This window comes from Myotis myotis, unplaced genomic scaffold, assembly GCF_014108235.1.
Source record: "Myotis myotis isolate mMyoMyo1 unplaced genomic scaffold, mMyoMyo1.p scaffold_m19_p_13, whole genome shotgun sequence".
Taxonomy (NCBI): domain Eukaryota; kingdom Metazoa; phylum Chordata; class Mammalia; order Chiroptera; family Vespertilionidae; genus Myotis; species Myotis myotis.
In genome coordinates, this window is record NW_023416317.1 from 51868199 (window position 1) to 51882899 (window position 14701).

At 47.7% G+C, this 14701-nt stretch overlaps 1 protein-coding gene across 2 annotated transcripts in view; it reads left to right on the top strand.

Annotated features, from left to right (window-relative positions):
• The first annotated feature begins 7587 nt into the window (after positions 1-7587).
• ENTPD3 (ectonucleoside triphosphate diphosphohydrolase 3) overlaps positions 7588-14701 on the top strand; it is a 29809-nt gene continuing 22695 nt past the window's right edge. For both annotated transcript variants that reach the window (XM_036333243.1, XM_036333245.1), the window contains exons 1-3: positions 7588-7660; positions 8420-8471; positions 11365-11492. In XM_036333243.1, coding sequence (XP_036189136.1) covers positions 8432-8471; positions 11365-11492 — 168 coding nt within the window. In that variant the 5' untranslated portion in view covers positions 7588-7660; positions 8420-8431. The remainder of the gene's footprint in view (positions 7661-8419; positions 8472-11364; positions 11493-14701) is intronic.

The window sequence follows — 14701 nt, forward strand, 5'->3', positions numbered from 1 at the left end:
GGCTTAACATAACACAAGTTTATTTCTGACTCGCTATCTGTCCAGTGAGGTTGGAGGCGCTATGCTCTACGTGGTCACGTGGGAACCGAGACTTCAGAAAGCATCGCCACCTTGAAGTTGCACCAGTGAGAACACATGACTTGGTCAGTCTCCATAACTGGGAAGGAGTAAGCTGGAGAGTCACACACTGACTCTAAAATGCCCCATATTAGGAGGGGACAGAGGCCACTCCCAGTCATCCCTAATGGCCCAATCCAACCGCAAGGCCCCACCTACCTGCAAGGGAGTAAGGAAATGCAGCGAGCACAGGGCTGTTCATGAGCTGTAAATGTCCCTTCCACAAAACTTATTTAATATTTATTGATGTTATTTTGCAGTTTTCCTTTTATATTTCTGAGCCAATCATTTTTTTTCAAGCCACAAATATTTGCATGAAGAACCATGGGCTCCAAGCACTGTTCTATAAGCACAATTGTTTGTATCTCCTGATAGCTTGTTAAAAGCCAAGCACCTTATCGGAACTTCTATATGTGTACACAAACGTGCAGCTCCTTCACAGCAACCCTGTAACAGAGCTACGCCTCCTGTCCCCGTCCTGCAGCTGAGGAAGCGGAGGCGCAGAGGGGGGGGCACACAACCAGTGACTGGCAGGGCCCGGCTTGTATCTCCTGGTTACACTGCCTTTAAACAGGAGGGATAAGGCAGCCCGGGAACACGCAGTACTTCTCTTTTCTGCCTGAACCAACACTTACGGTAACAATAATGAAAGAGGAGAGAAAAGAAAGGGGGAAAGCAGGACTCCTCCTGCCCAGTTCAAGACCAGTGGCAAGCAGTTCTTGTTTTCCTATGGGTGTGCTTCCACCCAGTACAGTGCTATAAAGAGACAGGAGAAACAGGCGATGCCCTCATCCTTCAAAAGCTTAGCATTTCAGTACCCACCGCGGCCTGCCTTCCGATCCAATGGGATGGAATCCTGACTCACTAGGGCTGTCCCAGTAGAGTTCATTTTGTTTCCAAACGCACATCTAATGCGATTAAGAAATGGAAGTGATTAAACAGAGAGTTCACCAAGGTAATGATTCTCATGATCATGCCCAAAGCAAATATAAATGCAGCCAGTTCACTTGAGATGGGGCCTTATCCCACACCTGGCCATTAGAGGTCTAGAAGACACCCATGACTCAGCACACGCTTTCACAGTGCGTGTCCTTTATGTCTGGGTTTCTCTCGGTGTGTCACCGAGGATAAACAAGACTCGGCTGGACACGGCATGCATGAGCACGCACACACTCATTCCCTAGAGTAAGAAGGCACCCCCGAGAGCTGGCCTGAGCCATTCCATTTATATCAAGTTCAAGAACAGGCAAGCGTATTTATGGTAACAGACGTCAGACTAATGATTAATCCTGGGAAGAGGTACCAGGGAACATTCCAGAGTGAAGGAAATGTTCTCTATCCTGAATTAGGTGGTGTTTCCACATTAAAATTCACCAACCTAAGCACCTAAGATTTGTGTACTTTATGTATAAAGTTTACCTCATCAGTGTACTGTACTCTCCTCCCTCACTAGAAATCACTAACCAGATAGTACACCATTCCACCATAGGGGCGTCAGACAAGCCAGGAGTCGCCTTTACACACATTAGCTGGTGACCTTGGCTAAATCACCTACCTACTCTCTCTAAGCTCCAACTTCCACATCCTTAAAAAGGAGCTAATCACTGTGCCTACCTTTAGGTGTTCCTACCTACACACCCCTAACCCCAGACACAAAAAGCCATGTTATATTTATGAATTCATATATCTCTATCTCTCTCTATAGCTATGTCTCTCTGTATCTCTATATCTCTATATCTATACCTATGCCTGTGCCTATACCTGTATCTCTATCATCTATATATCTATATCTATATCTATATCTATATCTATATCTATATCTATATCTATATCTATATCTATATCTATATCTATCTGAATAACCTCGATGGCCCATCAGTACTGGAGACAGAATCAATTGCATCCAACAACTGGTTCACAGTCCCTAAAGGAAGGAAGAACCTCATCTTCACACAGTCCCAGAGATGCATGAGGAGGGGCTCAGGAGGTGCACACCTGAAACTCCAAGCTTGGAAGTGGATCCTGTAGAAGTTACCGAGACAAAAAGGCAAGAAGTGGGGAGTGCGGAGAACCCTGCAGCTCTGGGAGGCCTGTGCACCTAGCCAGGCTCAGGCCACTGTGTTCGGCTGTGTGGGTTGCACGCTGCTCAACTCCAGGGCTGTGGTCCACGGGAATGGTGCCCCTGAAGCTGTGTTTGCAGGACCACTGTGAGGGGCACCATTGGAAGGCTGAGGTCTCATCTGCTGAAGGTCCCACCAGCTCCAGGAGAACCTCTCGGGGCAGAATCTCACCTTGGCTGCATCAGCCCTCCACCTGGTGATTTCTCACAGGAGCAAAACCCGCCACAGTGGGACTTGGTTCCATCCCTGTCTGAGTGCCCTGCTCCATTCAACTCCACCCGGTAATGTCCCAGGAAAACTTAATTCCAATGGTGAAGGTGTGAGACCCTGCGATTGTACTTGGGGAGGTGGGAACCTTTGAGCTGAGCCATGTTAGTGGTCCCACCCCATCATATCTGCTGATAGCAGTAGTTTTACTGTTCATACTGCTAAACCTCTAACTGGCTGATTGGGACCTTTGATATATAGCACAACTGTGATACAAATGAATTTTTAATAAATAGATGAAGTCAAAACAAGTAAAGAAACGCTGCCATAAACAAAGAGAGAATCTGAGGTCAGAGGAATCTGTATCAGCTAAAAATTACTCTAGACCAAGAGAATGTCAGACCCAAATATAGACCTCAGAGGCTGGAGGCTAAAATTCCAAAAAAATGTGATGACAAACTAGCTGGATGAGCCCCCTGCACAAAACCCAGATCCTCTGAGACCTGCCATGTACTTGATAAAGGCACTTGAAACGTTACACCCACCAGCCTGAGAACAAAAGCAAAGAAACATATTGCTGAGACCGTGAGCCCATGCCCAACCTTTAACACCATCAAAAGAGACATTATACACCGCATGATATGGTCTGATAAGTAGTTAGTGCATCTAACCACCTATTCTTGTCAAAATAAATTGAATCTGAACCCAATAAAGCTTCTACATCTAACTATCGGTTTACTGATAAATGGCACTACACGAAAGCAATCAGCCAAATCCAGAATATGGGAAAGTCTTGGCCAATGGCCTAGTTTGTCCAGTAAATCAATGACATGGCGGGGGGTGGGGGGGAGGGACGGAGGAGGCGGGGAGTGTGGACAATAATATAATAATAATAATAAGCCTTGGGAAATAGAGCAATTAAATGTAATGTATGGACATTATTTAGATCCCGATTCAAATAACCCATAAAAAGGCACCTGTTAGATGATATTGTTACTGTTAACTCAGTTATGTGGAAGGGAATGGGAGTTTTTTTATGTTTCTGTCAGTTTGCCAGGGAATTGACATATCTGATATTTGCTTCAAAATACTGCAGGAAAAAAATGTGGACTGGGAGACTGTAGAAGAAACAAGATTGACAAAGTGTTAATTATTGAAACTAGAGTTCACTACACTATTTTCTTTATTTTATATATTAATGAAATTTACATAATAAAAAGTATTTTATGTATGTATTTATTTTTTAATTTCTTTATTGAGTTTAGAGAGAGAAAGGGAGAGAGAAACATCAATGTGAGAGTGAAACATTGATTTGTTGCTTCCTGCATCCATCCTGATCAGAGATTGAACCCATAACCTGGGTATGTGCCCTGACCAGGAATCGAACCCACAACCCTTCAGTGCCTAGGGCAATGTTCCAACCAACTGAGCCACAATGGTCACGGCCATAATAAAAAAATTTTTAAAGAAGCAATGAATGGAAAGCAAAGAAATTGGTAAATGTAATAATTAAATGTAAAAGGAATCACTAAATCTCATGTACAGAAAATTCCTAAATAATTTATGTAGCTCCTCTGCCCTCAAGGAGGTGGGACATAACTCCCCACCCCTTAAGTGTACAGTGCTAAGAGGGACTTCCTTCTTAGAAATACAGAATGGAGAAGGAGGAAAGAAGAGTAACGTTGCAAGGGAAAATTAGGTATGAGGTTTGCAGAAACTCTGTGATATGGTGGCAACTTTCCTATAAAACTAAAACTTCTAAAGCAAAAATTTTACTAAAAATATTAATAATTTCTGAAGAAGTAAAAAACACAAACAAAGTTATAAAGTAATAGCAATACTGACTTAAATCAAAACCACTGGGGTGGGTATCAGGCATAATTTTTTTTAGATGAAAAGACACTTTATTATCATTTTACTATATAATATATTAGTGAATAAACCTGAGTGCAGGCAGAGTTATTTTTTTAAATATATTTTTACTGATTTCAGAGAGGAAAGGAGAAGGAGAGTGAAAGAGAAACATCAATGATGAGAGAGAATCATTGATTGGCTGCCTCCTGCATGCCCCCTACTGGGGATCGAGCCCACAGCCTGGGAATGTGCCCTTTGCTGGAATCAAACCCGGGACCACTCAGTCTGCAGGCCCACCCTCTATCCCCTGAGCCAAAGTGGCTAGGGCTGCAGAGTGATTTTTTTTAAAGTGCCCACGAAAGAGAGGCAGAGACAGAGAGAGACGGAAGGACTCAGAGAAGGAGATACAGGTGTAGAGGTTATGGACTACATCGTATCACCCGAAACTGAAGCTCTGACCCTCAGTGTGACTGTATTTGAGATAGGGCTTGTAGGGAGGCAGTTAAGGTTAAATGAGGTCATAAGCTAACCATTTTGCTCAAGAAGTTAGAAAAAGAACAGTGAGCATTTAAAAAGTGGAAGAAGGAAATAAAAGTAAGAACAAAATTAGCTGTAATGGCCAACAAAGGCACACTGTGGAGAGAGGACGGTTCATAAAATGACAACAGAATTGTGGCTGACAGACAAGAAAACTATGAAAAGAATGCAGAAACCAATCAGGCAGTGAAGAAAAAGATAAATTGAAGCCAGCCAAGTGGAGAAGGAAATTAGACATATTCCAGCTAAGGGTGCAGAATTTCATTTCCCCAAATCAGGTGATAAAAGATGGAAAGAGATTACAATAGAAACTGGTGCCCAGGGAACACGTGAGGCACTTGCTTATAAATCTCGCCGCCCCCCCCCCCAAAAGGATTGGGTTGGGCGAGCCGTGGCTGCCCAGCCCCTGGCATAGACAGGGCCCAATTCTAGGAAAAGGCTTAGCATGTGACTCAGGTAGAATTGGCCTAGAACAGAAGTTCTGAGGATCCCAGAGAGCTTTTATTTTCGTGGGTTGTAGCTCTCAATAATGAATGCAATAAAAATTAAAACTAAAATTTAAAAAATACTGTAGTTATTTAAAAATAACAAGAATAAATCCAATACATTGTTTACCAAAAAAATGAGAACAATCCAAATATCCACAAATACCGAAAAGCCCAGTGCACTTGGTTTATTTATACAATAGAATAGGATGCAGCTTATTTTTTACTGAATCTATAGATAACGACATGTTTTTTTTGGTTTGGTTTTGTTGTAATATATTTTTATTGGATTTCAGAGAGGAAGGAAGAGGGAGAGAGAGATAGAAACATCAATGATGAGAGAGAATTATTGATTGGCTGCCTCCTGCACACCCCCCACTGGGGATCCAGCCCGAAGCACAACCCGGGCATGTGCCCTTGACAGGAATCGAACCTGGGACCCTTCAGTCCGCAGGTTGATGCTCTATCCACCGAGCCAAACCAGCTAGGGCAGATAACTACATGTTAACAACAAATCTGAGGGGGAAAGAACCCCTGTGAATGAAAAAGGCAAGTGGCAAAAGGATAGAAAATAAAATACCATTCATGTCCTTTTTTAAGGCAGAAGATACTTATTGGTAAAGTGGGTCTTTGATGCGAGGCTAAATTTGGGCCTATTTCAGTAGGCAGCTCATTGAATGAGTCGTCAAAAGATTTTGAGCAGGAACCCCACACCTCTGCTATGAAGATCAGTCTAGCGGTCCTTACCCTGGGTCCACACACACAAGGCAGGGGGCTTGTATCCTTGCATGGGGAAAAATTTACCTTTATTTTCAGGAAATGGAACATTTCCCTTATGAATGGAGTCAACAAAGCTCAATGGTATTGGCAGGAGCTGTGACTGTCACCAATAGTAATCACAGATATTTCATATCACCTTACAGTTATGGTAAATATTTTAAAATATCCCTACACTCATAGCATACGATCTGCTGCTGGATCTCATCACTTAATGGCTTAATAAAGACGCACATATATATTACACCACAGATTTGATTTTTAAAACATTTTAAAAATGCACACACATACACACACACAGACACACACACACACACACACACACACACACACACACACTCTAGCTTGGAACCCTCTGAGCTCAGCTCCAGGCCTGGCTCTAGCAGAGGGCAGGCAGCCCGGGATATAGCAGAGGCTGCGGCTCTTTCCTCCAGACAATCAGGAGCCACAGGAGGGGCCTCTTGCTGGGATCATTGCAAGGAGCCCTGGGGTCACTCAGGGGTCAGGAGGCTGCCTGCTGCTGCCTGAACCACAGACTCCTGGGGACTGGAGTCTCTGCAGCCCCCATGCTGCACTTCTGTCATTTCCCCTTTGGCCTCTCCCAGGCAGTGCTTGTCTTAATTGTTGGCCTAATGACACCCATATAAAATGGGGGAGGGGAGAGCATTGCTCAGTGACCAGTGAGAAGGTCCCTGGGCACGGCCAGGGCAGATCTGCTAAGGTACGGGGTGGGCAAAAGTAGGTTGACACTTGTGGGTACGTGAAACAGTTTATTCTTGTCTTATTTATTCATTAATTGCTTATTTGTATTATTTGTCTTCTTCTTATTATTCCATATCCTTACTTATGATTCGTGTTTTTAGGTAACAATGGCTGGTAATTTAAAGTACTTTTGCCCACCCCTGTATTTGAGAAATATGTCTCTGCATTAATTGGTGTTTTCGGTCCAGGTGACCTAGAAACCTGTCTGCCTCCTCTCCGCCTCCCCAACTTCGCAGGTGCTGGCTGGCCTGCATCCACGGCAGGTTGGAGCACAGGGCCCACCTGTGCGCGCCCACGGAGTGTCCCATCTCTGCTCTGCCCCCTCACTTAGGCTTGGGGGGGAGGTGGAGGAAACCAAAAGAGAAATAGAAAGGTTCTTGGCCTTGACAGAGGGAAGGGGGAGGCAGGCAGTGGCACCTCCTCCCTTTCCCAGTGTAGGCCCCGGTGCGATCAGAGTACTCCCCCCACCTCCACCCACTCCCCCCACTCCCCCCCATTCCCACCCCCTTCCCCCTCCCCCCTCCCCCCTCCCCCTCTCCCCTCCCCCCTCCCTCCCCCCTCCCCCACCCCACACCCCCGAGGCCTCGCCAGCCCCACTCCTTTCCACTTGGGTCCTGGTGATGGAGTGCGCTGCAAGACCAAGGTGAAGAGGCGCCCAGCCTGGACCCGGCCGAGGGGGCGGCCCCCGCGCGGCTGCCCCGCCCCGGCCCGCCCCGCCCCCGGCGCCTCCGCAGAAGCCTGCCCGCTGGCCGCCCGCTGCCACTGCGGCAGCCCCGGCGCCTCCTCGGTCGCCCCGCACAGGTGAGGACGGGGAGCCCCGCGTCTGACCCGTGGAGGGAGGAGCGGGAAGCTTCGTCAGGCTGAGAGCCGGGAGGGAAGGAGCGTAATCGGATTCCGCAGAGGCCGGAAGGGGGGACCGAGGGACCCGAACTCCAAATCCTGGGCGGGCGGCTGGGAGGGGGTCCCCGCCAAGCCCCGAAAGGCGGGCTCGCCTTCACCGAGCCGAGCGCCCCTGCGGGTCCGGAGATGCGCTGGGCGCTCAGGTGCCTGTGACCGCGTGGGGCTTGGGGCCTCCCGGATCCTGGGGCGCTGGCTCCGGGGGCCCCACATCCTCTCGCAGCTGTTCCCAGCCCGGAGCTAAGGATACGCCTCTGGGTCTTGGAAGGAGGACCCCAGGCTCGCGGGCCGCGACCACACAGAAACCCGCTTGCGGCGCGCTTTGGAGAGACTTGTGCGGCCCGGGGGCTGCGGACAGGTGGCGGATTCTGCAGGAAAAGACAGGCTCCGTTCTGATTGTTTTCAATGTGAAAACCCAGCAAGCCCGTTGTAACCCTTTCCCTTGCATCTGGGGAGGTGACGCTGGAATTTAAGCCCCGGCTTTGGGTCTATCTCTGAAGTTCTAGGTTCACCCCCCCCCGCCCCCGCCCCCGCCACCTCTACCCTCACCCCCGCCGTGAGGTTTGGACTGGGAGGAAGTGGGTCTGTGCTTTAACCGGTGCGAGGGTTTTGAACTTGAGCCAGGCGCCCTGGAAACATGACCGTCTGTGTTCTCGCCTGCAGCTGGGAGGAAAGATGTTCACGGTGCTGACCCGCCAGCCTTGCGAGCACGCAGGTTAGTACGGCAGCGGGCGGCCTGCGGGGTTCCCCGCATCGCAGGAGAACCGCGCCCGCCCGGGTTCCTCATCCCCCGCCCGGCCCGGCACATGGCTGTGCATCCTCTTGAGCTTGATGCCAGCGTTGCTCACCGGCTCTCACCACAGGCATTCCTCGCAGAAAAGTAATGCTTTTCATCCAAGCGACACCAAACAAGGGCTAACATGCATGTTTCGATTAAATGGTTTTTCCGGTTTGCATAATCCATTCATTTGGCCCTTGTGGTTTCCCTTACCCAACGGTGTGTGAGGTTTGCTATAGAATAATGTGGATTTTGTGCCGAACTTCAAAGTGCTTGGAGCTTTGCTCTATTCCCATTCAAGCGTTGTTGCTGGCACAGCGCCTACAGCATCCTCCAGCCCCCAGCATGGTCAGCATTGTTCCTGCTGATGTTCCCGCAGGCACATGGGCAGAATTCTCTCTCTCTCTCTCTCTCTCTCTCACACACACACACACAAACGTGCACACAAACTTCCATGTTTGCCCCACCTGCCTGCCCTGGAGCACTCTTTGCGGTTGCTCATATGAAAGTTCGGGAGCCTCTGGCCTGTCCTCTCCCAGGTCGGCACTTGGTAATTACAGTGTGTGTCCGGCCCTAATGATAGCACAGCCGTGGGCCCTGTTCCCTAAATGAATGAGACCTGGTCTAGTCCATTTTGCTTCGTGATAGACTTTTCTGCTGGGGCAAGTGTTTGCTTAAGGTAATCATAGCCTTTTACCCCAAATCTGCTGAAGCGCGGAGGACTGGGGAGGCTAGCGTGTGGCTGTGGTCAGGAGACTGCTTACCCACCACCCGCCTTCCTCCTGTGGCCAGATGTTGTGCCCCTACATTGGGTATTCTTGTCTTCCAAAAGGATACGATTGTCGGCTAGTGGGGGGAATTTATACCAATTTTTTTCTTTTTCTTTAAAGGGAAATTGTATTTAAGGAGCTGATTTACTTTGATCTCCAGGTTTAACACAGATCCAGTAACATCACACGTACAGACTAACTTGTTACATTCCTCCCAAAGGACAAGTTTAACCTGGCAGATTAAACCTCCACTATGTCTTGTTAGGGGGGGAAATCCCTTCAACTGACACTGACAGGTGGTTTCTTTAAAAGTTGATACAAGACTTTGTCTCTGTGGATAAACTGGTTCCTGGTGGTCTCCAGCATCAGAAAAGTGATCTAGGACCTGAAGGTCACCCATGGTGGTTGGCCCCCTTCGGTTGCTACTACAAAGGAGTCAGCTTAGAGTAACTGCGTGTCGTTTTATACACGTGGGGCTCCTTCTGTGGAATACATTCCCAGGAGTGGGATTGCAAGTCAGATGGTAGGCCTATTTGCAATTATCGTCAGTAAATACCGACACATTGCCTTCCATTGATGCTGTGTCAGTTTTCACTCCCAGTTACAAGGTAGAAGAATGAGGCTGTTTGTTAAGTAACCACTTTTGACATTAGGAAACGTCTGCGGCAGTGTCTACACAGCAGGGGATCAGATGGGGCAGCAATAAACTTTCATGAACCCACACTGGTTTGTTAAGACCTAATCTTGTAATCATTCAGTTAAGCAATATTAGTTTAAATTTAATAGACATAGTTCATTATGATACATTATGTATTATTATACAACTAGAGACCTGGTGCACAAAATTTGAGCACAGGGGGTCCCTCAGCCTGGCCTGCACCCTCTCGCAATCCGGGACTGCTGGCTCCTAACCACTTGCCTGCCTGCCTGCCTGCCTGCCTGATTGCCCCTAACTGCCTCTGCCTGCCTGCCTGACTGCCCCTAACTGCCTCTGCCTGCCTGATTGCCCGTAACCACCTCTGCCTCGGCCCCTGCCATGGCAGCTTTGTCCAAAAGGATGTCTGGAATGACGTCTGGAAGGTCGTTTGGCTGTCTGGTCTAATTGGCATATTATTAATTTATTATTATAGATATGTATATACATCATATATTATACCATACATGCAATTATATAATGATCTTTACTTAGTGTCTATATATTTAATTTAAGAGTATTCATGTGCTTATTTATTCATTTTTTTTTGCTTTTAAATGGGTAGATAGAGTTTACATGTTATGATTAAAATACAAATCCCAGCGATTACATGATCCCTTTTGGACGAGACATGTGGATTGGGGTCTAGTTCGTCTTTGTTGGTGAAGATGTAGGGAGACCTAGTGCCTTCACTGTAGACACAGCAAGCATAACTGAGTGTGAGTTCTTATTGGGAACCCAAATGCTGTAGAAATTTAGACATGTTATCATTTGCTCCACAATAAGTCACCATGTAGTAAATCATTAATTATATCTGAAGTACCATATTAATTTCTTCTTATTTATCTGAGATTAATTTTAAATGAAATATTACCTGCTTTAATGGAAAACCCATATTTTTCTAATCTGCACTGAAACAAATGTTATTGTAAATCTTCTCAGGGACAACCAGTAATATGCATAACATACTTTGAGAAATACCAGAAAACTAAACTATGCATACCGAAAACTAATATAATACTGTATACAACATATGGATATATGTATATGTGTAATGTAAAATGTATAAATATAACATATGTATAAATATATTAGAAACTAATACATATATAACTAATATGATACTACAGAAAACTAAATACCAGAAAACTAAAGCCATGCAAACACGGTTTAAGTCCACTCTTTGGAGGAAAGATAAGTGGGTATTAGAACCCAGCTGCTTCTCCACCTTAAGCGTGTGGGTCTCACTAAAGCCAGAAGTGACTGGTGCCCACGGCTATGCACCCAGTTCCTGGGTTCTGCAAAGAAGACTCGTGTCTTGTTCCTGCGTTTCCCCTCGTAAGTCTTCTGGGTCTTCCCGTTTCAGGCTTCAAGGCCCTGTCCCGCACGCCAGTCGTCATCGCCTTGGTGGTCTTGATTTTGAGCGTGGTGGTCCTTGTGGCCATCACACTCATCCAGATTCACCAGAAAGAGGTCCTCCTTCCCGGACTGAAGGTAAGCGTGAAGGGATCAGCACGGAATGGGAGCAATGGGCTATGACATCACTTACTCTAACGCCATGAGTTAGAAAAAGAGCATTCTCCCTGCCTCCGGCTGGAGCCTGGGAAGACAGTGTGAGACCCAAGGGAGAAGGGCCGGACATGCTGGGTTTGTGATGTTCGAGGCTCCAGTTTGATTGTGGTGACACCTTTCCCAAGGACCGTGTGGTTCTTGCTTTGACCCCTGACTATTGGAAGCAAAGCTAGACTTTGTGGCCAATAATAAATGGCTACCAAAGATTTACCAACTTGTCCGTCTCCCCAGAGCACACATCTCTCCCTGATCATGAGTGGAGACCAGGAGACCCAGGCTCCTCCTCTGGCCTGGCCTGGAGAAACAAAAATTCAAGGACTTGAGAAGATCTCCAGGAACTGTATTTGGGCCTAGAAATGTGCCATGATCCCTCTAACTCTCCCCCCGGAAAAATCTCTCACGACCTTATGCTCTCTTCCAGAGACCTTTCTCAGCCCTTGATAAATAAGTCCATCCTAGATGGCCTCCTGGGTGACTTCTGGCAGGCTGAGAATCATGAATATCGCCCCAGCCTTGGCTGTAAGGATGACAGGTGGTGATCCCACAAGGGCCTGTCCCATGAAAGGCAGGCAGAGTCATTGAGCCTTTCTGCCCCGTGGGTAGAGGCCAGCAAACTTTCTGTAAAGGGCTAAATAGTATGTATTTTAGGGTTTGAGGGCCATTTATAATCTCTGTTACACATACCCTCTTTTGTTTTTGTCTTCTTAACTCTTTAAAAATGTCAAAACCACCTGGCCGGTGTGGCTCAGTGGTTGAGCGTTGACCCATGTCCCCGGTTCAATCCCTGCTCAGGGCACATGCCTGGGTTGCAGGCTCAATCCCTGTTAGGGGGCATGCCGAAGGCTGCCAATCCATGTCTCTCTCTTATCAATGTTTCTATCCCTCTCCCTTCCTCTCTCTCTAAAATCAATAAAAACATACTTAAAAAAAAACAGTTAAAAACCCTTTTTAGCTGGAGAGACATAGGGGCCAAGTTCAACTGTGTTATTTGACTTTCATTTATTGATTGATTGTTTTGAGAGAGAGAGAGAGAGAGAGAAAGAGAAAGAGAGAGAGAGAGAGAGAGACAGCAATTTGTTGTTCCACTTATTTATGCATCATTGGTTGCTTCTTGTATGTACCCGGACCAGGGATTAGACCTTGGTGTATTGTGATGATGCTCAGACCAACTGAACTACCGACCAGGGCTATTTGATCCCCTTTAGCATTTATACTTGGCCTCACAAGTCCTTCTGCATCTTCCTACTGTTAGTGACTGGCCAATGGCTATATTTGAAGTAGAAGTTTTTAAAGGTAAGAAACTACTATTGCCTTGGCTCGGGGTCTGCAGAGAGTGTAGACAGAGCATGGATGTGGGTCTGAACTGTCCCACCGCCTACAGTCAACCTACAGATGCACAAGGCTCTGTACTTCGTGGAATTGCCAGGGGTGGGAAAAGGACAGGTGGATGGGATGGGCAGGGCAAAAGCCTTCATTTGTAAAATCACCCCTCAGGCCCTTCAAAAGTGAGGCATGGGCTGGTTAAGGTGGTTGCCGGCTGCTGGCTTCCACTCATTCTGGGAGGTGAGAGGCAAGTCCTCTGTTCAGCCTGAGGGACATGAGGAGTTGGAAGACTGGAAGAGTGAACTGAAAAGTGGAGCCTGAGGCATACGGAGGGCACCATGGAAGGAGAGGGTCACCCGTGTTAAATGTTACTGTCTCGGGTGGATCCCCCTAACCTAAGATCTGAGTGCAAGCAGGTCATCTGAAGATGGCCCAGGAAGCACAGGGAGGGGATGGGGAAGTGAGACGGGAGGAAAGCAGCCACTGGAGGGCCTGGGACCCAGCAGGTTACCCCTTGGGCTCCTGGGGCTCAGTCCTGCTGGGGATGCCTGGAAGTCAGTGCAGAACCCACTGCAGGGTTGTCCTCTACAGAGGGGGAGGGGCATATGGAACACCTGCCTCCCAGCTATCCCTCTCTTGGGCGTATTTACACACCAACACCCATCACTCATCGGTTGAGAGACTGCTCCCTGGGGAACGTTAACTCTAGTATTTCTGGCACATTATGTGCCCGGGTTGGCTCAGGCCACTAGAGAGTGTCTGCAGGCAGGTGGAAAGCGCACGTTTGGCCATCACCGTGGTAAGGTCTGAGGGACCGTGGCAGGAACCTCCGTGACTGTTCCATGTAGATACAGTAATGATTACCCCCCTTTGCAGAGGAGGAAATGGAAGAACAGAAAGGGCAAATGGCGTCCCGCAGTTACACAGAGGGGACATAGCAGGACTGGTGTAGCAGGAAGGAAAGAGTAGAGCATTGGCCTCAGGCAAGGGTTTGGGAAGGTGGGAAGACACACCCTCACCCATTAGCACACAGTTCAAAGAGGGGCTTTTTTTTAGAAACAATTTTTTTAATTTGTTGATTTGAGAGACAGAGAGAGAAACATCAGTTCATTGTCCCACTTACTCATGCATTCATTGGTTGATTCTTTATGTGCCCTGACTGGGGATTGGACCCTAAACCTTGGCGTATCGGGAAGATGTTCTAACCAACGGAGCCACCCGGCCAGGGCTCAAGGAGGGGCTTTTTAATCTCTGCAGAGTCTTGCTTCAGGCCCAGGCGCAGTTGTCAGAGGCAGGAAGTTGTGTAACATTGGGATATTGGCTCAGAAGGCCCCTTCTGCCTCACCGGGCCCATTAACGTGAGAAAAGACACACGTTCTGGGCCAGCTGAGCCAGGAGGAGGACAGGCCTGGAAGAGAACGTCCACATGCAGCTTTTCTCAGGGCGCCAGCGATCTTTCCTCTCACTGTGTGTGTAGGGGGGGGGAGGGGGGGCGGGATTGGCAGGGAGAAGGGGGGTGTGGGGGGAGGGTTGACTGAATATGAGGGCTTTTTCATTGTCATGTTTATGTTGTCATACCTGGAGCCCCCTTTTCCTTTGTGTGGACCTGACAGTTGGTTAGGAGGGGCCAGCTCCACCATGGCCTGGGGGGCAGGGGCGGGGGGACGGGGGCATGGGATGCTCCTCAAGACCCTCATGAAAGGTCATGGTGTCTGGCAATTCAATCCAACCAGGGCTTTCCTAACCTTGGTTTGCCTGAGTTTAAGAGCGGAACTTGTAAAACTTAGTTAAGGGTCGAAATGTCCCCC